The sequence below is a fragment of the Rhipicephalus sanguineus genome, chromosome 6 (assembly GCF_013339695.2).
Source record: "Rhipicephalus sanguineus isolate Rsan-2018 chromosome 6, BIME_Rsan_1.4, whole genome shotgun sequence".
Lineage (NCBI taxonomy): Eukaryota > Metazoa > Arthropoda > Arachnida > Ixodida > Ixodidae > Rhipicephalus > Rhipicephalus sanguineus.
In genome coordinates, this window is record NC_051181.1 from 66,635,809 (window position 1) to 66,659,883 (window position 24,075).

The 24,075-nt window shown below is 48.1% G+C and overlaps 1 protein-coding gene across 1 annotated transcript; it reads left to right on the forward strand.

The window, feature by feature from the left end:
• The first annotated feature begins 9,001 nt into the window (after positions 1–9,001).
• On the forward strand, positions 9,002–10,054 carry LOC119397318 (uncharacterized). Its single transcript, XM_037664749.1, has one exon. The coding sequence runs from the start codon at positions 9,002–9,004 to the stop codon at positions 10,052–10,054; it is 1,053 nt and encodes a 350-aa protein (XP_037520677.1).
• Positions 10,055–24,075: the final 14,021 nt, after the last annotated feature.

The following is a 24,075-nucleotide window of genomic DNA, read 5'->3' on the forward strand; positions in this document are numbered from 1 at the left end:
GAGTTTCATCGTCATTTCCAGCAAGAACATCTTTTGCCGAAGTGGTGCGACGGGGGGCAGCACCACAACGGCCTATCGCGTTTGCCCGGACCACTCGCAGCGTGCCGAGGCAAACGCCACCCGCCCCCATGGTGGGAGCAGCGAAGGCTGCCCCGCCTACTCTGAATCTGACCACACCGGCGGCCACTACAAGCTCCGGCACCGCAGAGGCCAAGGAGAGCACATCGCCCTCCGGCTCGGTGGCGTCCAAGACTTCGTCACACCAGGCGAAGTCCCCACCTGCCAAGCCAGAGATCCCGGCGACTCCAGGGTCGTCGGGTCTCACGACCACGCCTCGCCAGGCGAGGTCGGACAAACAAGCCAGTAGCTCGCATACGCGGGCGTCCAGTGCCTCAAACGAGGCAATGGACACAACTCCGGTGCCTCTGGTACCGAAAGAGCGGCGTAGCTCCCTGGAGCGCGCTAAGAAAACCAAAAAGCCGATAATGGGGCCCGACGACGGCCCTGCTGCCTGAGCTCTAAATTTCGACCTAAACAACACCCACTTCCTTCTCGTACACACAGCACTACCTGACATCCAATATGGAAGCACAAATTATACAATGGAACGTGAGAGGACTGCTTAGAAATCTCGACGATGTCCAAGAACTCTTACACAAACATACACCAAAGGTGCTGTGTGTACAAGAAACACACTTAAAATCCAAACACACGAACTTTCTACGCAGCTACATTATTTTCCGGAAGGACCGGGATGATGCCATCGTGCCATCCGGGGGTGTAGCGGTTATAGTTAATCAAGGAGTAGCATGCACACATTTACCTCTTCGAACTTCCCTTGAGGCAGTGGCTGTTCGAGCGGTTCTTTTGAACAAACTCGTCACCATTTGCTCTCTCTATATACCTCCACATTACCAGCTGCAAAAACATGAATTTCAGTCTTTAATAGATGAGCTCCCTGAACCTTACCTTGTACTTGGGGACTTTAATGCGCATAGCTGTCTATGGGGTGACTCCCGCTGCGATGCGCGAGGTCGTCTAATTGAACAGTTCCTTTTCTCTTCTGGCACGTGTCTCTTGAATAAAAAAGAGCCAACATACTATAGCCTTGCGAACAATACCTACTCGTCCATAGACCTCAGCATCACATCTCCATCACTTCTGCCCCTTCTAACATGGAAAGTCATTAATGATCCCTATGGAAGTGACCATTTTCCTATAGTTCTGAGCACCCCAATAGTTAATGGATGTCCTCCACAGGTTCCCAAATGGCAAATTGACAAAGCCGATTGGGAACAGTTTCGTAAAATGGCTCTCTTAAGTTGGACCAACATGCATGCTTTGAGCATAGATGAAGCTGTAGACTACTTTACAGTTTTTTGATTGATGCCGCAATGAAGTGTATCCCACAAACAGCTGGACTGCCCGGCAAACGACGTGTGCCATGGTGGAACACTGAGTGTCGAAACGCGCGCAAAAAACAAAATAAAGCATGGAGGCTGCTTCGGGACTCGCCGACAGCCGAGAATCTGGACAGCTTTAAAACATAAAGTCACAAGGCAGGAGAACTCGCCGACAGGCAAGAAGACAAAGTTGGCAGAAATTTTTATCGGGAATTAACTCATACACACAGGAGGCTAAAGTCTGGAACATGGTTAGTAGGGTAGCAGGCCGACAAGCGCATTCACTTCCCCTAGTAAACACACAAGGTGACAGCTTGGAAGACCAGGCGAACTTCCTAGGTGCACACTTCGAACAGGTATCGAGCTCGTCACACTACACGGAAGCTTTCCAACGACACAAAGCAAAAATCGAACAACAGAAACTAGAGCGCAAATCCACAAAACACGAGGAAGCATACAATGAACCTTTCGGCTTAGCTGAGCTACAGGCATCGCTGAACTCATGCAATAAATCCGCCCCAGGTTCCGACCGTGTTGTATATGAAATGTTGAAACACCTGCCTTCTGAAACCCAAAAAACCCTCCTTTCCCTGTACAATGCTGTTTGGTTTTCCGGCGAGATCCCCTCGGCCTGGAAAGAAGCCATCATAATTCCGATTCTGAAGCAGGGTAAGGACCCATCCTTAGTTTCCAGTTACAGGCCAATAGCCCTAACAAGTTGTCTGTGCAAAGTTTTTGAAAAAATGATAAATCGGCGGCTCCTACATTTCCTCGAAGCCAGCAAATCACTTGACCCATACCAGTGCGGTTTTCGAGAGGGTAGATCTACCTCTGACCACCTTATCCGTATCGAGGCACAAATTCGCGACGCTTTGTTCACAAGCAATTCTTCCTTTCGGTGTTCCTCGATATGGAAAAGGCCTACGACACCACATGGCGATTTGGAATATTAAGAGACCTATCCCACTTAGGTGTCCGAGGAAAGATGCTGACCATAATCGAAAGCTATTTGTCCAATCGCACGTTCCGTGTACGAGTGGGTAATGTCTTGTCCCGAACATTTGTCCAGGAAACTGGAGTGCCGCAAGGTGGTGTCCTGAGTTGCACACTTTTTATTATAAAAATGAATTCCCTACGTCTGTGTATTCCACGGAATATGTTTTATTGCACATATGTCGACGACGTGCAGATCGGTTATAAATCTTGCAACCTTTCAATGTGCGAGCGGCAGGTGCAACTTGGTTTAAACAAGGTAACCAAATGGGCAGACGAGAACGGGTTCAGCCTTAACCCGCAAAAAAGTACTTGCGTATTATTCTCAAGAAAGAGAGGCCTACATCCCGATCCAGACATTGATCTGCATGGTCAGCGGCTACCTGTGAAAACGGAGTATAAATTCCTCGGCGTAATTCTAGACGCGAAACTTACCTTCATATCACACATAAAGTATATAAAGAACAAGTGCATAAAAACCATGAACATTCTAAAGGTATTGTCACGCACTACGTGGGGTAGTGACAAGAAGTGCCTGTTGAATCTCTATAAAAGCCTCATACGCACGCGTCTAGATTATGGGGCGATAATTTATCAGTCTGCGACACCAAGCGCGTTGAAGATGCTTGACCCTGTCCACCACTCGGGCATTCGTATTTCTACGGGTGCTTTTCGCACCAGCCCCGTGGAAAGCCTCTACGTCGAATCGAACGAGTGGTCGCTCCACCTGCAGCGATCCTACATGTCGTTTCTATACTATCTCAAAGTGAACGCAGACAAGGAACACCCCTCACACCCTACAATAAATGATTTATCCAGTTCTGCCCTTTTCGACCACCGTCCCTCGGTGCGACAGCCCTACTCACTTCGTGTGAGGGGCTTAGCTGAGGAGACGGGTGTGCCACTTTTCGAACACTGTCTATTGGCTCCCGCTGCACAACTACCGCCGTGGCGGTGGCAGCTTATAGACTGCGATCTTTCCTTCATGGAAGTAACGAAACACGCGCCTATTGCACATATCCGTACATACTTCCTTGAACTACAACACAAATACACTTGTGCAGAATTCTTTACAGACGCCTCAAAGTCCGATACTTCTGTGTCTTACGCAGCCGTTGGGCCATCCTTTATGGATTCCGGTATTCTACACCCTGAATCAAGTATCTTCACGGCAGAAGCTTACGCGATACTTGCGGCCGTTAAACACATTCATCAATTAAAACTACAAAAGGCAGTTATTTACACAGATTCTCTAAGCGTGGTAAAAGCTTTAAAAACTCTGAAAAGACACAAAAACCCCATCTTTGTCTCGCTGTATTCTCTTTTAAGCACGATCTACGCATTTGAACAACATGTCGTAGTGTGCTGGGTGCCAGGGCACCGCGAGATTCAAGGCAACGTGTTAGCGGACCAGCTAGCAGCATCTGCCCACGAAAACAGTCACAATACATCCTTAGCTATTCCCCCATTAGACCTAAAACACTTCCTGAAAAGAAAGCTCAGAGCCTTTTGGCAGACCACATGGGATACGCATACACGAAATAAGCTACACGTTGTCAAACCGCATCTGGGTAATTGGCCGCCAGTATCGAAATCACGCCACACAGAAGTTACACTCTGCAGACTTAGGATTGGTCACACATACAGTACACACACACACCTTCTATCCGGTGGCGAGCCACCTTTGTGTGATAGATGTGGCCAGCCACTCACTGTCCTTCACATCCTTATCCAGTGCAAGGAACTCGACGCTATCAGAAAAAAGCACTTTTCATTTCCCTACCAACAGCAATTTCCACTTCATCCTTCAATGTTCATAGGTAGGGACCCGCTTTTTACATACCAGTCATTGTCTGCATTTTTAAACGATGTACAGAGTTTTCATGTCATATATCAAGGTGATCCGTAGCACGGCCTCTAAACAGAGGTCGCTGCTGCGGTGAATACGTTAAAGATAGCACTTGCCTCGCGGCCCTTGGACTCAAGGGCATTGACGAGGCAGTGGTGCTGATGTCATATCTTCATAGTTTTATTCTTGCGACCACTTGTCATTAATTCCACTGCACATATTTCACGTCACTCTCATGATTTTAATATATATATATGTTTTACCCGCCTTTAGCGCGAGGAATTTTAAGGCCCCTTTACAGCTACTTACCGCAACCATTGCTCACATCCTTTGTTTCATGAACTGGCGCTCTTTGGCCATCAATTGGCCCTTGCGCCATTAAACACCACATATCATCATCATATGTACCATACTTGGCACTATGCCCTGGTGAATCGCAGCGGCCTTCCCCTGCCAGGTCCACATCCACGCCGGCCACTCTGCTCACTAGCTGGGCCTGCTGTTTTTTGTGAAGCTACACAAAGGGATGGTGACACACTGTTGTAACACCAGCTTTGAATTAAGCAAAAGTATGTTGATACTCCATGGCAGAGCTGCAATCCTGCCAGTGCACCACTCGCTCCAATAGCCATTTATCAGCACGTGCCACCTAAACATCCAATGTGACTGTGGCTTATTACAATGAACCATTTCCTAAAGGTTGATCATTAAAAAAGGAAGCATAAGCGCACAATCTTGAGATGAAAAAAGTTAACTGTTTAATGAATGTGTAAGCTCCACTTCCTTGCACAATGAGTAACACTATTTTCTGGCAAACTTGCATTAATAGACACCTGTCATGAGTTCTACGATAAGCTATGTCTTCTTGACTAATGCATAGACAATTCCATGAAGTACCGAGGACACAGTAACCACAATATTACTGGCCAAATTGCCGAAAACATGGAACGAGCTGCCAAGGTTTCACTTTCAGCATTGCACCGTACCACGCAGTACAATGACCTATGTTTATGGATTGGTTCAGTGGGCCCTTCCTATCTACATTGCATCTAAGTACAATTTATTCTAAGAATGTTTGCAATTTTCATTAAAGCACATGTTTCACTTGCATAAGGCTGCACTTCATTTCACACATTTGTGTCGGGATAATGATTAACATGCATGCTTACAAGCTGCATTTTACACTACCTGGGTGTACATTACGGGAGCTACTACATACAAAAACGAAATTTTATGATATAATGCATCAGACACTGCTTGCCTTTGCCATAGCTGGCACCATATAGAAAGCCTGGTAATTGAAAAAGGTGGTTCCACTCATGGCCTGCACATTGATGGACTGCAGCAGCCGGAATGTTTGCGACACTGTGCAGCCTGAGAACAGTATTGCTGATGCCAACAAAACATTGCCTGCTGGCTTGTCTCCGATCAGCGGCTAGCTCTGCCATGACATGACATCCCCGCAGTTGTTGCAGCGGCTCTTCACTGTGAGCATTGAGCCAACTACATAAAATTTGCTGGCATATCGTGTATGGCAGAAACTGCATTCCACGGGGAGGAGCTGTCTCAAGCAGCTTTCGAATACCAGGAACTTTCGCTCCTCACGGAAAGATGGGACCGTGTTTTCAGTGTGGCTGTCCAAGGCCAGGAGCGATCGTACTGCAGCTGTTGGGTCCTCGTCATTGTGAGTCGCCGGTTCAGCGGATTTCATGCACCCACTGCACGTAGCAAAAGTTAAAATAGTTATGATTACATAATTACCATATACGGAACATCCTTGCATTCACTGTGTGCAAGTTTTGTCATGCTCAGTGTTGCAGGCTAAAGCATTTTTATGTCCAAAGACCGTGCACTGTCACATTCCTCTCGGTACAAAGTTGAGCAGCGCGACACACGAAGACGCGTACACACAGGACTGGTACTGAACCACCAACAGTTGGTAGTTCAGCAATGGTCGTGTGAGTGAGATTTTTGTTGTCTTCATATTTCGTGCTGTTTAATTCTGCAGATGTCACACCAATTTGCCCAAACCAAAGCACCCCGCTTTCTGCGACCACTGCGTACTATGTAATGCGCTCATTCGACGTACTAACAGCGCTGGAAAACTAAGACAGACAATTCATGCGGTCTTTTTTCCGCTGCTAATGTGCCATTTCAACCATCCCAGCTTTCTGCTAATGCGCGGCGGCGATGCGCCAGGCTAGCGCTAAACAGTAATTACTATCGCATGCCAAGAAAAATGTGCACTCAGACACTCACCTCTAAACGCACGTCGTACTCAACGCTTTTCATCTGGGCGACGCATTTCCCGAAGATCTCCGACGGGCCGACGGTACTGTGGAGTTCGTCTCTCACGCTGTATACGTGGTTAGCGGCGTACAAATCGTCCCCGCGAAGCAAGCTGCTTCGTTTGAAGTATTCCTCGACGTTTGTAAATTAGTTTGTAGCCGCAAAACAACACACGGGGCTCGTATTGCGTTGTCATTTCCCCGCACCGTCGTCCACTTCGTGCTGCGCGCCGCGAAGGGAACAGGGACAAAATGCGCGATGTGGCCGCATTGGCGCTCCGCACCGGAGGGGACAAGCAAAAGAGAAGAAAACTATTTGTTGGAAAGGAAAGAGAAAGCCAAAAAGTTGGTGGAACAAAGAAATCCGGGAGACGATCGAGAAGCGACGTGAGGCATCACGGGAGCACAGACAAGCAAAAAAGGAGAAGCGGCCACAGGACGAAGTCAACCAAATATGGGAAATATATTTAGAGCAAAAATCAATTGTGCAGAAAATAGTCGAGGCAAAAATTAAAGGTGAAAGTGAACGCTGGATGACAGAGATTCGCGAAAAGAAGGCCGCGCCTAGGATATTTTGCAGCCACCTAAAAGCGCTGGGTAGGAAGTCTGTCACAATGCAACAACATATGGTAGATGAAGGAGGAAATCAATTGGAAGGGTATGAAGCGCTAGGTTACATCCGAAAGATAACAGCCGATGCGTTTAAAAAGGTCGCCCAGGGGCTTCCCCCGGTGAGTAAAAGTACGCAAAGGAGTGCAACCGACGAAGATGTAGTACTAGAGAATTTCAGTTGGAAGAAAGCCGAAGGAAAAATTCCTAAGCGCACTACACCGGGCTTAGATGGGGTTCCCGTCAGCCTCATTAACGAACTCGGACATAACACTAAAGAAGCACTGCTGAAAGCCGTAGAAAAGTGCCTACAGGAGAGGGAAATACCAGACAGTTGGCGAAAAAGTAGAATGAACTTAATCTATAAAGGCAGGGGAGAAAAGGATAACATTCGCTCGTATAGACCGCTAACCATTACATCGGTGCTATACAGGTTGGCGATGCAGGCAGTAAAATTAAAAATAGAAGCGTGGGTAGAACAAAATGATAAGACAACGTTAATCAGGAAATTTTGTGGGATATACTGGAAGAAGTGGGCATAGGTGACGACTGTATACAGCTTTTGAGGGAAATATACCGAGAAAATACAGTTTGTATAGAATGGGAAGGAATGAGTAGCAAGGACAGCGTTGAAATTAGCAAGGGGCTGAGACAGGGATGTCCTTTGTCCCCGCTGTTATTCATGCTGTACATGGTGAGGATGGAAAAAGCGCTAGAAGGTAGCAACATTGGATTTAATTTGTCACACAAACAGGTCGGCACGATGGTTGAGCAGAAGCTTCCAGGTCTATTTTATGCTGATGATATTGTCTTATTTGCGGACAGTCAAGATGATATACAGCGACTGGCAGATATATGCGGAACTGTGGAAGCAGGCGTTTGGTGTGTAGCGACACCACGGACCCGAGCTAACGGGGGGGTTTCGACCCCCTCCCACGCCTAGCCGTGCGTGGCCTTGCCGTGTCCGGGGAAAAGGGGATCTTGGGGGTTGAGCCGACGCCGGGTTATTGGACCTTTAAGGCTCCCCGGCAGACGCAACACACCCCTTTGGCCCCAGCTTCACCTAGACGGCACCCCTGGGCTGACCCACCCAGGGGAAATCGGCAGTCGCCTTTTCCTGTCTCCCCGCAGGGGCGTCTGCGCAAGCAGGCGTTTGGTGTGTAGCGACACCACGGACCCGAGCTTATGGGGGTACGGCCCCTCCCACGCCTAGCCGTGCGTGGCTGTGCCGTGTCCGGGGAAAAGGGGATCCTGGGGGTTGAGCCAACGCCGGGTGCTTGGACCTTTAAGGCCCCCTAGCAGAGGCAAGACGCCCCTTTGGCCCCGGCTTCACGTAGACGGCACCCCTGGGCTGACCCACCCAGGGGAAATCGGCAGTCGCCTTTTCCTATCTCTCTCCGCACATCTTCGTCTTTCTCTCCCACTTTCAATCTGTCCTGTCGTCTTCTCCCTTCCTTTTACATCCATTTCTCCTGGCGGCGAGGGTTAACCTTGTGTGGTGGTCCTACCTTGGGTACACCATATTCGGTTATAGCAACGATGTACAGTTGGCATGGCAGGGCTTGCTCCATCACAACCTCTGCCGTGTCCCCTTGTTGGGCTCGGTGGTGGGTGACTGGCATTGTTGCCGAACAATGTACTCATTTAATGGGATCGTCCAACCTTTTCGCAATGATCGTCCCCCAAAGCGGGGGCGCACCGATGCAACCGCTGAAATCCTCCAGAAAAAGAAAGACACCTTCCCCAAGTATCACGTCATCCACTGTGAGAACGCCGACAAAAAAGTCCGTAACATTTCACCTTTCCTAGTGTCAAGGTGTCTCACTGAGACCATCGGAAGCGGCTACAAAGCCACGAAGATGGCCAGTGGGGACCTGCTGGTTGAAGTTAAAGATAAGTCGCAGTATCAAAAATTGACGAACCTTGTAGCGTTTGGGGACCAACCGATAACTGTCACCGCCCACAGAACAACGAATACGGTGAAGGGTGTCGTGTCAGACGATGACCTCATGGACCTTACTGATGATGAACTCCTAGCCGGCTGGAAGGATGAGAATGTTGTACAGGTACAACGAATAAAAATCAGACGAGACAACAGGGAAATACTCACTAGGCACATAATCGTTACCTTCAACTCTAGCACACTTCCAGACGAAATAGAAACAGGCTACTTGAAGTTGCACGTCAGACCATACATTCCGAACCCAAGGCGCTGCTTCAAGTGCCAAAGGTTTGGCCATGCATCACAGAGCTGCCGAGGGCAGCTTACTTGTGCTAAGTGCAGTGCTACGGGACACTCTGCTGATGACAACTGCAATGCTGAAGCTCACTGTGCAAATTGTGATGGTGACCACCCGGCGTACTCGAGATCCTGCACAGCTTGGAGAAAAGAGAAGGAGATCATCACTATCAAATATAAAGAAAACATAAGCTTCCGCGAAGCCAGACAGCGTCTCTCACCGTACCTTGCTAAAAAGTCATCATTCGCCGAAGTGGTGGAACGGGGGCCAGCACCACAACGGCATCAGGCGGCCGTCCAGGCCACGCGTAGTGCGCTGAGGCGACCGCCCCTCGCCCCCACGGTGGGAGCAGCCACGGCTGCCCTACCCTCCCCTAACGTGGCCACACTGGAGGCCTCTCCTAGACCTGGCACCAGCCGGGACAGCTCAGAGGCCAAAGAGGTCCTGCCGACCTCTTCTCTGGTGGGGTCAAAGGCCTCGTCTGCCAAGACGAAGCCTACACAACGCCATCATCGCTCGCTAGAGCAACTGTCCGACGTCTTGCACGAGACGATGGACACTACTTCTAGCCCAGCGGTGCAGGCAGCGCCTAAGGAGCGGCGAGACACTCTCGACCGCTCCAAAAAAAGCAAAACCCCAATTACAGGGCCAGAAAAGGGTCCTGTAAAATAAGTGAACCTGCACCATTTTGGAACTCGCATTTTTTAGTTCTTTTAGAAGCAAGTCACCTTCCATTTTTCTATATCCTACTCACTTGCTCTTCGATTTTTAAACTTTCACATTCAACATGGCTTTTATAATTCATTGGAACTGTAGAGGGCTTTTAAACAATTTTGGTGACGTAAAGGAAATACTACACGACTTTTCTCCTGTAGCCTTGTGCCTTCAGGAAACCAACCTAGGTGATCGATATCAAAACATCCTAAAAGGCTTCACTGTTGTGCGGCGCGATCGTACGCAGGCAAGCCGACTGTCGGGCGGTGTGGCTGTTGTTGTTAAAGGTGGTATAGCAGTGAGAGAAATTCATATTAATAGTTATATAGAGGCCGCCGCCGTTACCATTTTAGCGCACAAAACCATCACCGTCTGTTCCCTCTACATTCCACCGCACACGCAATTCACCGTAAGTGATTTAGAATTAATTTTACACCAATTACCCGAACCTTTTGTGATAGCAGGTGATTTTAATGCACATAACACGCTTTGGGGTAGTAAAACAGTTGACTCTAGAGGACAAACACTTGAAGATTTTATTTTAGCCAACGATGTTTGTCTTTTAAATTCTGGCGCTGCCACTTACTGCTCCCCAAGTTCAGGAGCTATGAGCTGCCTGGACCTTGCGTTATGCTCTCCAGCGCTGTTCAGATTTTAAATGGAAGGTAATAGATAATCCATGCGGTAGTGACCACATGCCTGCACTCATCAGTCTAACCACAGCACTTCCTACCGTACCCTCCAGACCACCCCGCTGGCGACTTCATTTGGCAGACTGGGCTCTCTTTACCGATCAAGCCAGTCTGGATAAAGAGAGTCTAGATAATCTGAGCGTAGATGAAATGAATGAAAGGATTACAACGTGTATAATCGCGGCAGCAAAGAGAGCTATCCCTCAGTCTTCTGGTTGCTTAAAAAAGAATTTGAAGCCCTGGTGGACGCACGAATGTACAGAAGCCAAAAAACTCCAAAACAAAGCCTGGGGTATCTTCCGGAGGTACCCGACGTACGATAACCTCATCTCCTTCAAAAAGGCGAAAGCGAAAGCTAGATATGTTCGTAGGCAAGCCGAGAAAATCTCCTGGCAAACCTACGTTTCATCCATAAACAGCTCGGTCACATCCAAACGAATGTGGGATCAGGTTCGCAAGTTCAATGGCAACTACGCTGCCTATACCATCCCCTTTCTTTCAACAACAGGTACTCAGACATCCCTACACGAACAGGCAGACCTATTAGGGCTTCACTTTTACAACATATCTAGCTCAGCAAACTATTCAGAAACGTTCTTAAGGCACAAGCAATCTATAGAAAAACAAAAGCTTCCTACAGCAGGTTTCTTAGACTTGCCATACAATGCGCCTTTAACCATCCATGAACTGAACACAGTACTCTCTACAGGTAAAAAAACAGCTCCTGGTCCTGACACAATACATTATGCAATGCTCGCCCACCTGTCGCCAAAAACAGTCGAGGCCCTTCTGTTTTTCTTCAACGTTATTTGGCAAACTGGTCGAATGCCCACGGATTGGAAGAAGGCCATTATAATCCCATTCCTAAAAACGGGAAAGGATTCTACATTAGCAAACAGCTATAGGCCAATCGCACTTACAAGTTGTCTTGCAAAAACCTGCGAGAGTGTCATTAACATCAGGCTTACGTACGTCCTCGAAACAGAAAACTCACTAGATATCCACCAGTGTGGGTACAAAAAGGTTGTTCAACAATTGACCACCTAGTTCGGCTTGAAAACTTAATACGAGAAGCTTTCTTACACAAACAACACTGCCTAGCAGTCTTTTTTGATCTTCAAAAAGCCTACGACACTACTTGGAGGTATGGTATTTTACGAGACTTGGCGGATCTAGGAATCCGCGGCAGAATGCTTAACTGTCTCTCCGACTTTTTGTCCAACCGAACCTTCCAGGTCCGCCTTGGCGTGACACTCTCTCGTGTATTTACTCAAGAAAACGGTGTACCTCAGGGTGCGTTCTGAGCACTACACTTTTTGTTGTGAAAATGAACTCTGTAAACAAAGTTATACCATCCACACTGATGCATTCTCTGTACGTTGATGACCTCCAGATTGCGTGCCGCGCGTCTAACATGGTGACATGTCAACGACAGATTCAAATCACGTTGAACAAACTAACACAATGGGCGGAGAAAAACGGCTTCTGTTTCTCCGGGGAAAAAACAGTTGCCGTAGTGTATTCTCAGAAAAGAGGCTTGCAGCCGGACCCAATTCTTGAACTGAATGAAACAGTCCTACCAGTTAAACAAGAGCACAAGTTTCTAGGAGTCATATTTGACAAGAAACTTAACTTTCTATCACACATTACCAGTCTAAAAATTAAGGCGACTAGGGCACTCAATGTCCTCAAAGTTCTGTCGCGGAAGCGGTGGGGCGCTGACCGTAAGTGCCTTCTGCACATATATCGTTCATTGGTGCGTAGCAAATTAGATTATGGAAGTGTAGTTTACGGTTCAGCGAGACAATCCTACCTCAAGAGACTCGACCCCGTACATAACAAAGGGATACGCTTGGCAACCGGTGCATACCGGACCTCGCCGCTTCCCAGCTTGTACTCCGAGAGTAACGAACCGGCACTGGACAGCAGACGAACGCAGCTAATGCTTACATATGTCCTAAGAGTTCGCTCATCGCCAAACCACATATGCTACAACATTATCACACACTGTGACAAACGACTCCATTACACAAACAAACCAAACGCAATAAGGCCACTTATACTCAGATTCGAAGAAAATTGTCGCGAGCCCGCAGGGGCGTCTGCGGAAGCAGGCGTTTGGTGTGTAGCGACACCACGGACCCGAGCTAACGGGGGGGTTTCGACCCCCTCCCACGCCTAGCCGTGCGTGGCTTTGCCGTGTCCGGGGAAAAGGGGATCCTGGGGGTTGAGCCGACGCCGGGTGATTGGACCTCTAAGGCCCCCCGGCAGAGGCAACACACCCCTTTGGCCCCGGCTTCACGTAGACGGCACCCCTGGCCTGACCCACCCAGGGGAATTCGGCAGTCGCCTTTTCCTGTCTCTCTCTCCCCCTCCTCTTCGTCTTTCTCTCTCACTTTAAATCTTTCCTGTCTACTCCTCCCTTCTGCTTACATCCGATGTTTCCTGGCGGCAAGGGTTAACCTTGTGTAGTTACTCTCGCTTGAGTAGTTATATTAGGTTATAGCGGCACTGTACGGCTGGCGTCTGTAGCCTTATACATCTAAGTGCTTCAGCGTCCCCTAGTTGGACTCCATGGTGGGTGGCCGCCATTGCTGCCGAAACAAACAAAACTATCATGGGAACACCCTCATTTCCCCGCCTACTTGATCGTCTCCCTCAGAAGAGGGTACGCACCGAAGAACTAACCTGTTTCAACCGACCGAGAACCTCCTATCCGAAATTCCACGTAATCCATAGTGAAGCTACAGACAAACAAGCCAGATCGATTTCCCCATTTGTTGTGGCAAAGTCTCTGACCGAAGTCTTTGGGCCAGGCTACAAGGTAACTAAGATGGCTAGCGGTGACCTTCTGCTTGAGCTACCTGAAAAACACCACTACGACAAACTTGGTGGTCTAGCAACCTTTGGCAACATTCCAATATCTGTTTCACCTCACCGATCAATGAATACCACACGCGGAGTCGTCTCAGAAGTAGATCTCCTTGAATTATCAGAGCAAGAACTTCTAGAAGGATGGAAAGAGCAAAATGTCACCGATGTGAAGCGAATCATAATCAGACGCGACAACAAAGAAATAGCGACAAAGCATCTCATACTAACCTTCGAATCCAGCGATCTACCACAAACCATTGAAACAGGATACATCAAACTAGCCGTCCGCCCGTACATCCCAAATCCGAGGCGATGCTTCAAATGCCAGCGATTCGGCCATGGTTCGCAGAGCTGCCGTGGTCAAGAAACTTGCGCAAGGTGTGGAGGCCAAGGCCATCCCTCTGAAAACTGTACAAGCACACCCCACTGCGTCAATTGTGACGGCGATCATGCAGCCTACTCGCGATCCTGTCCGAACTGGAAAAGAGAGAAAGACATAATCACCCTCAAGGTAAAAGAAAACATTTCTTTCCGTGAAGCCCGTAAGAGGTGCTCACCTTTTCACACCACACCTTACGCTGATGCGGCGCGCCGGGGGGCCGTGTCGCATCGGCCGCCGCCACTCCTTTGGTCTGCGCAGAGCGACCCGTCGGCTGTGGCGCCTGCCCCCAAGGCGGCAGTAGTTAAGGCTACACCGCCAACTCGCGAACAGGGACCGGCGACTCCAGGGCCGTCGGGTCTCAAGGCCTCGTCTCACCAGGCGAGGCCCGAAACTCGAGCCACTAGCCCGACCGTGCGGGCATCCAGTGCCTCCGAGGAGGCAATGGACACGGCATCGGCACCACTGGTGCCGAAACACCGGCGCAGTTCTCTGGACCGCGCCAAGAAAACAAAAAGCCAATAACGGGGCCGGACGACCGTCCTGCCTCCTGAAACAAAGTATTTCACTTGAACACTCCACACTTCCTTATTGTACACACAGCACCTTTGTATGATTAATATGCACACACAAATATTACAGTGGAACATCCGAGGCCTTCTTCGAAACCTCGATGACATTCAAGAACTCCTTCACGAACTCAATCCAAAAGTGCTGTGTGTGCAAGAAACACATTTAAAACCACAACACACAAACTTTCTACGAAAGTACCTCATTTTTTGAAAGGACCGAGATGATGCCACGGTATCATCCGGCGGTGTAGCCATTATAGTCAACCAATCAGTAGCATGTACACATTTACCACTACAGACGTCCCTGGAAGCAGTGGCTGTTCGAGCAGTTCTTCTAGATAAACTCATCACCATTTGCTCTCTATACATACCGCCACAATACAACCTACAAAAACAAGAATTCCAGTCCTTGGTGGATGAACTGCCCGAGCCTTATCTGGTCCTTGGGGACTTGAATGCGCATAGCGATCTATGGGGTGACTCTCGCTGCGATGCGCGCGGTCGTATGATCGAAAATTTTCTCTTTTCTTCCGGCGCGTGTCTGTTGAATCGGAAAGAGCCAACATATTATAATCTCGCCAACAATTCCTACTCGTCATTAGACCTCAGCATTACATCTCCATGCCTTCTTCCAGTCCTTAATTGGAAAGTTATTGGGAATCCCTATGGAAGTGACCATTTCCCAATAGTTCTAAGCGCAGCAATAACAAATCAATGTCCTCCACAGGTTCCTAAATGGCAGACTGAAAGAGCCGATTGGGAACAGTTTCGAAAACTTACCCTCTTAAGCTGGACTGACATGTGTACCTTAAGTATAGAAGCTGCTGTGGACTACTTTGTAGCCTTTTTGATCGATGCTGCAAGCAAATGCATCCCACAAACAAGCGGACGGTCTCGAAAACAACGTGTCCCATGGTGGAATAATGACTGTCGAATTGCGCGAAACAAGCAAAACAAGGCATGGAGGTTGCTTCGCGATTCTCCGACAGCTCAGAACCTTATCAACTTTAAGAACATAAAGTCCCAAGGCAGGAGGACGCGCCGACAGGCTAGAAGAGAAAGTTGGCAGAAGTTTTTATCAGGCATTAGTTCATATACACATGAGGGTAAAGTCTGGAACAGGGTCACTAGGGTAGTAGGAAGACAAGCGTATTCACTTCCTCTAGTAAGCACAGAAGGTGAGAGCTTGGAAGACCAGGCGAACTACCTAGGCGCACACTTCGAACAAGTGTCCAGTTCCGCGCATTACTCTGAAGTCTTCCAGCGGTACAAAACAAGAATAGAAAAACAGAAACTAGAGCGGAAAAGCACAAAGCACGAGGCATATAACCAACCTTTCAGCTTAGCTGAGCTACAGGTATCGCTAAGCTGCTGCAGTAATTCCGCCCCAGGATCTGACCGTGTGGTATATGACATGTTGAAAAACCTACCTGCCGAAACGAAAAAAACCTTACTTTCTCTGTATAACGCCATCTGGTTTTCCGGCGAGATCCCCTCGTCATGGAAAGAGGCGATTGTCATTCCTATTCTTAAACAGGGCAAAGATCCATCCTCTGTTACGAGTTACAGGCCCATCGCGCTAACAAGCTGTCTGTGCAAACTTTTCGAAAAGATGATAAACCGTCGACTTATACATTTCCTGGAAATGAACAATCTACTTGACCCGTACCAGTGCGGATTTCGCGAGGGCAGATCCACCATTGACCACCTGTTACGTATCGAGGCACAAATCCGTGACGCATTCGTCCACAGGCAGTTCTTTCTGTCTGTGTTCCTCGATATGGAAAAGGCTTACGACACAACATGGCGCTTTGGAATACTAAGAGACCTGTCCCACCTTGGTGTACGTGGTAGAATGCTAGATATAATAGAGAGCTACTTGTCAGATCGCACGTTTCGAGTCCGGGTAGGAAATGTTCTATCAAGACCATTTCTTCAAGGAACGGGAGTGCCACAGGGTGGTGTACTTAGTTGCACACTCTTTATTATAAAAATGAATTCCTTGCGCCTCTGCATACCACGAAATATGTTTTATTGCACATATGTCGACGATGTACAGGTCGGTTTTAAGTCGTGCAACCTTTCGATCTGTGAGCGTCAGGTCCAGCTAGGGCTAAACAAGATCTCCAAATGGGCGGACGAGAATGGTTTCAGCCTTAATCCTCAAAAAAGCACCTGTGTCCTGTTCTCTCGAAAGAGAGGCCTTCATCCTGATCCAGATATTGACCTGCATGGTCAACATCTCTCCGTGAAGACGGAGCACAAATTCTTAGGCCTAATTCTGGATAGTAAGCTTACGTTCGTATCGCACATTAAATATTTAAAAAACAAATGCCTAAAAACAATGAATGTTCTAAAAGTGTTGTCACACACTACGTGGGGTAGTGACAAAAAGTGTCTGTTGAATCTGTACAAAAGCCTCATACGCACTCGCCTAGACTACGGTGCAATAATCTATCAGTCGGCGACAGCAAGCGCCTTGAAGATGCTTGACCCTGTCCACCATCTAGGCATTCGCCTTTCTACGGGCGCCTTTCGCACCAGCCCCGTGGAAAGCCTCTACGTCGAATCGGACGAGTGGTCGCTACACCTACAGAGATCTTACCTATCTTTTGTATATTTTCTGAAGGTGAACGCAAACAAGGAACACCCCTCACACTCCACAATCGATGATTTGTCCAGTTCTGCCCTTTTCGACAACCGTTCTTCGGTGAGACAGCGGTACTCACTTCGTGTGAGGGCTCTAGCTGAAGAAATGGGTGTGCCAATTCTCGAACACTCTCTAATGGCTCCCGCTCCACGTCTCCCGCCGTGGCAGTGGCAGCTTATAGATTGTGATGTTTCTTTCGTGGAAGTTACCAAGCACGCGCCACTTGCACATATCCGCACACACTTCCTCGAACTCCAGCACAAATACACGTGTCCAGAATTCTTCACAGATGCCTCAAAGTCCAATACTTCTGTGTCGTACGCAGCGGTTGGTCCATCCTTTTCCGATTCCGGTATTCTGCACCCAAACTCAAGTATCTTCACAGCGGAAGCTTACGCGATACTTGCGGCTGTTAAACACATAAGACACTCAAAACTACAAAAGGCAGTTATTTACACGGATTCCCTAAGCGTGGTAAAAGCTTTAAAAACTCTGAAAAAACACAAAAACCCTGTCCTTGTCTCGCTATACTCTCTTTTATGCACGATCTACACACTCGAACAACGTGTCGTAGTGTGCTGGGTGCCAGGGCACCGCGAGATTGCAGGCAACGTGTTGGCGGACCAGCTAGCAGCATCCGCCCACGAAAACAGTCCCAATACACTCATAGCTATTCCCCCACTAGACTTAAAACCCTTCCTCAAAAGAAAGCTCAGGGCCTTTTGGCAGACCACATGGGATATGCAGACAAGAAATAAGCTACACGTTATCAAACCACATCTAGGTAATTGGCCGCCGGTATCGAAGTCACGCTACACAGAAGTTACACTTTGCAGACTGAGGATTGGCCACACACATAGTACCCACTCATATCTTATGTCCGGAGGCGATCCACCTCTGTGTGATCACTGTGGCGATCCACTAACTGTACTCCACACCTTACTGCAATGCACGGAACTGGACGCTCTCAGAAAAAAGCATTTTTCACCCATATGCCTACAGTACCCACTCCATCCTTTTATGTTCATTGGCAGAGAACCCCATTTTAAATATCAGTCCCTGTTTGCATTCCTAAAAGATGTACACAATTTTAACGTTATTTTTCCAGGCGCTCCGTAGCGCGGCCTCATGATTGAGGCTGCTGCTACGGTTTCCATCAAAGGAAGCACCTGCCTCTCGGCCTTTGGGATCAAAGGCCTTGAGGAGGCACTCATGCTGTTATCCCGCCTCTCACATGTAAATACCATGCTCTCTCGTCATTTATCCCACACCCATAGATCACACGACTTGTCACTGCCATAATTTTATACTGTATACACATTTTTTACGCTTCTTTATTGCGCATGATTTTAGGCCTCTATACAGCCACAATACACCCTGTCATCGTAATCATTGGTCATCGCCAACACCACATAACAGACATGGCGCTCTTTGGCCACCCATGGCCCTTGCGCCAAAAAGCCCCACTAATCATCAAATTGTCGCGAGTGTAACGTCCCTACAGATGCCCTTTCTGTTACTAAAAGGCCAAGAAGGCTGCCTCCCTGGAAAAACTTTACGCAATTTCTTGACCTCTCATTGACACATCTCAAAAAACAAGGTACACCACGTGAACACATATTGCAAGAATTTCGCATCGTTCAAGAAAGGTACAGCACATACAAAGAATTTTACACTGATGGCTCCAAAACGGCTAGCTATGTCGGTAGCAGTGTCGTCCAAGGTGCGTGGGAAGAAACAGTCAGATTACCACAGTTTGTTTCAGTTTTTACTGCTGAATGTTATGCCTTGTGGATGGCAGTAAAAAGAATTGAAAGTGCTAGATACAAGAAAGCAATACTTTTTACGGATTCCTTGAGTGCATTGAAGGCCCTCCATATACGCTCTCAATACGAACCCTTCATCGGCGACATTTTAAGCGTATTATCGCGTCTAAGTGAAGGACAAAATATCCGGTTCTGCTGGGTCCCAAGTCACGTCGGGATACCCGGAAATGAAAGGGCAGATCAGTGCGCAGCAGCAGCAAAGAACTTAAGTATCTCGCAAGTAAATGTTCCCGTTAGGGATAGTATCCGCGCAATCCGTACAGCGCTAACATCTAAATGGCAACGGGAATGGAATATGACAGGCAACAATAAACTTCAACTAATCAAGCCATTCCTAAGTGAATGGAAGTCATGTTACCACCAAGAACGTTTTATCGAAGTAATCCTGTGCCGTCTTCGAATTGGTCACACGCACATCACCCATAATTACTTGTTAAAACAAGAAGAACAGCCAACATGTGATAAATGCGATGAACCTCTAACAGTGTTGCACATCTTGCTTACATGCGCACATTTGGAAGCACATCGAAGAAAACATTTTTACACCTTGTACAAGTTACGCATTCCACGTCACCCCATGTTCCTTCTAGGAGATGATGCGCTGATACCCCTAACTGACGTTGTCAACTTCCTGGATGACACCAAATTTCTAAATAAGTTATAAGAAGCACGCCATCGTATTTGTACGGTACAGATCTGCAAGATTCACGAACCTGTGTGGCCACAGCACGGCCTCTTGCGAGAGGTCAGTGCTGTGACAGCTTCTTTTGAACACAGCACTTGCCTCCTGGTCCTTGCGCACAAGGACACAGGTGAGGCGGGAGTGCTGGAGTGATCCCCTTACATTTTTGACAAAATCACCTCACGCACATACCATACCCATTGACCACGCCATGTACCATGTCCATAATTTTAAAAGTATATACATTACGCGATTGGTTTTAGGTCTCTCTACAGCCGCACAACATTATTCATTTTATTCCATTAGTCATCGTTAACCGCGCATTCATAGTCACGACCATTGTAAAGGAAAAATCACTTGGACGACGAAGCACAATTTTCCCTGACTGACGGATCTACTCCCTCAGAGAAAATAGTTTTTCAATCAGACTTTCACAGCACAATGTATGCCGGCCGAGCTAACTAGCGACGTTTTCTTTTGCTCTTTTTTCTCTCCTTTTTTTTTCACCATGTGGCTGGCGCAGCATAGCCTTAGTTGCTTTTGCGCCACTAAACCCAACATAACTAACTAACTAACTAGCCTTTTCCTGTCTCTCTCCCTCCTCACATCTTCGTCTTTCTCTCTCACTTTTGATCTGTCCTGTCTTCTCCTTACTTCTTTTGACTTCCATCTTTCTGGGCGGCAAGGGTTAACCTGGTGTAAATAACCAACCTTGGTTAGATATATTAGGTTATAGCAGCGATGCATGGCTGGCGTCTCCAAGCGTTATCCAGCCTTGTAGCGTCCCCTTGTTGGGCTCGGTGGTGGGTGGCCACCATCGCTGCCGAAATTTTCAAGTCATATATGGCACATATTGTCCCTTCAACAACTGATCGCTCCCTCAAACAGTGGGTTTCCAGCAAGGACATCTTTTGCCGAAGTGGTGCGACGGGGGGCAGCACCACAACGGCCTATCGCGTTTGCCCGGACCACTCGCAGCGTGCCCAGGCAAACGCCACCCGCCCCCATGGTGGGAGCAGCGAAGGCTGCCCCGCCTACTCTGAATCTGACCACACCGGCGGCCACTACAAGCTCCGGCACCGTAGAGGCCAAGGAGAGCACATCGCCCTCCGGCTCGGTGGCGTCCAAGACTTCGTCACACCAGGCGAAGTCCCCACCTGCCAAGCCAGAGATCCCGGCGACTCCAGGGTCGTCGGGTCTCACGACCACGCCTCGCCAGGCGAGGTCGGACAAACAAGCCAGCATCTCGCATACGCGGGCGTCCAGTGCCTCAAACGAGGCAATGGACACAACTCCGGTGCCTCTGGTACCGAAAGAGCGGCGTAGCTCCCTGGAGCGCGCTAAGAAAACCAAAAAGCCGATAATGGGGCCCGACGACGGCCCTGCTGCTTGAGCTCCAAATTTCGGCCTAAACAACACCCACTTCCTTCTCGTACACACAGCACTACCTGACATCCAATATGGAAGCACAAATTATACAATGGAACGTGAGAGGACTGCTTAGAAATCTCGACGATGTCCAAGAACTCTTACACAAACATACACCAAAGGTGCTGTGTGTACAAGAAACACACTTAAAATCCAAACACACGAACTTTCTACGGAGCTACATTATTTTCCGGAAGGACCGGGATGATGCCATCGCGCCATCCGGAGGTGTAGCGGTTATAGTCAATCAAGGAGTAGCATGCACACATTTACCACTTCGAACTTCCCTTGAGGCAGTGGCTGTTCGAGCGGTTCTTTTGAACAAACTCGTCACCATTTGCTCTCTATATATACCTCCACATTACCAACTACAAAAACATGAATTTCAGTCTTTAATAGATGAGCTCCCTGAACCTTACCTTGTACTTGGGGACTTTAATGCGCATAGCTGTCTATGGGGTGACTCCCGCTGCGATGCGCGAGGTCGTCTAATTGAACAGTTCCTTTTCTCTTCTGGCACGTGTCTCTTGAATAAAAAGAGCCAACATACTATAGCCTTGCGAACAATACCTACTCGTCCATAGACCTCAGCATCACATCTCCATCACTTCTGCCCCTTCTAACATGGAAAGTCATTAATAATCCCTATGGAAGTGACCATTTTCCTATAGTTCTGAGCACCCCAATAGTTAACGAATGTCCTCCACAGGTTCCCAAATGGCAAATTGACAAAGCCGATTGGGAACAGTTTCGTAAAATGGCTCTCTTAAGTTGGACCAACATGCGTGCTTTAAGCATAGATGAAGCTGTAGACTACTTTACAGCTTTTTTGATTGATGCCGCAATGAAGTGTATCCACAAACAGCTGGACTGCCCGGCAAACGACGTGTGCCGTGGTGGAACACTGAGTGTCGAAACGCGCGCAAAAAACAAAATAAAGCATGGAGGCTGCTTCGGGACTCGCCGACAGCCGAGAATCTGGACAGTTTTAAAAGCATAAAGTCACAAGGCAGGAGAACTCGCCGACAGGCAAGAAGACAAAGTTGGCAGAAATTTTTATCGGGAATTAACTCATATACACAGGAGGCTAAAGTCTGGAACATGGTTAGTAGGGTAGCAGGCCGACAAGCGCATTCACTTCCCCTAGTAAACACACAAGGTGACAGCTTGGAAGACCAGGCGAACTTCCTAGGTGCACACTTCGAACAGGTGTCCAGCTCGTCACACTACACGGAAGCTTTCCAACGACACAAAGCAAAAATCGAACAACAGAAACTAGAGCGCAAATCCACAAAACACGAGGAAGCATACAATGAACCTTTCGGCTTAGCTGAGCTACAGACGTCGCTGAACTCATGCAATAAATCCGCCCCAGGTTCCGACCGTGTTGTATATGAAATGTTGAAACACCTGCCTTCTGAAACCCAAAAACCCTCCTTTCCCTGTACAATGCTGTTTGGTTTTCCGGCGAGATCCCCTCGGCCTGGAAAGAAGCCATCATAATTCCGATTCTGAAGCAGGGTAAGGACCCATCCTCAGTATCCAGTTACAGGCCAATAGCCCTAACAAGTTGTCTGTGCAAGGTTTTTGAAAAAATGATAAATCGGCGGCTTCTACATTTCCTCGAAGCCAGCAACTCACTTGACGTATACCAGTGCGGTTTTCGAGAGGGTAGATCTACCTCTGACCACCTTATCCGTATCGAGGCACAAATTCGCGACGCTTTTGTTCACAAGCAATTCTTCCTTTCGGTGTTCCTCGATATGGAAAAGGCCTACGACACCACATGGCGATTTGGAATATTAAGAGACCTATCCCACTTAGGTGTCCGAGGAAAGATGCTGACCATAATCGAAAGCTATTTGTCCAATCGCACGTTCCGTGTTCGAGTGGGTAATGTCTTGTCCCGAATATTTGTCCAGGAAACTGGAGTGCCGCAAGGTGGTGTTCTGAGTTGCACACTTTTTATTATAAAAATGAATTCCCTACGTCTGTGTATTCCACGGAATATGTTTTATTGCGCATATGTTGACGACGTGCAGATCGGTTATAAATCTTGCAACCTTTCAATGTGCGAACGGCAGGTGCAACTTGGTTTAAACAAGGTAACCAAATGGGCAGACGAGAACGGGTTCAGCCTGAACCCGCAAAAAAGTACTTGCGTATTATTCTCAAGAAAGAGAGGCCTACATCCCGACCCAGACATTGATCTGCATGGTCAGCGGCTACCTGTGAAAACGGAGCATAAATTCCTCGGCGTAATTCTAGACACGAAACTAAGCTTCATATCACACATAAAGTATATAAAGAACAAGTGCATAAAAACCATGAACATTCTAAAGGTACTGTCACGCACTACGTGGGGTTGTGACAAGAAGTGTCTGATGAATCTTTATAAAAGCCTCATACGCACGCGCCTAGATTATGGGGTGATAATATATCAGTCTGCGACAGCAAGCGCGTTGAAGATGCTTGACCCTGTCCACCACTCGGGCATTCGTATTTCTACGGGTGCTTTTCGCACCAGCCCCGTGGAAAGCCTCTACGTCGAATCGAACGTGTGGTCGCTCCACCTGCAGCGATCTTACATGTCGTTTCTATACTATCTCAAAGTGAACGCAGACAAGGAACACCCCTCACACCCCACAATTAATGATATATATAGTTCTGCCCTTTTCGACCACCGTCCTTCGATGCGACAGCCCTACTCACTTCGTGTGAGGGGCTTAGCTCAGGAAACGGGTGTGCCACTTTCCGAACACTGTCTATTGGCTCCCGCTGCACAACTACCGCCGTGGCGGTGGCAGCTTATAGACTGCGATCTTTCTTTCATGGAAGTAACGAAACACGCGCCTATTGCACATATCCGTACATAC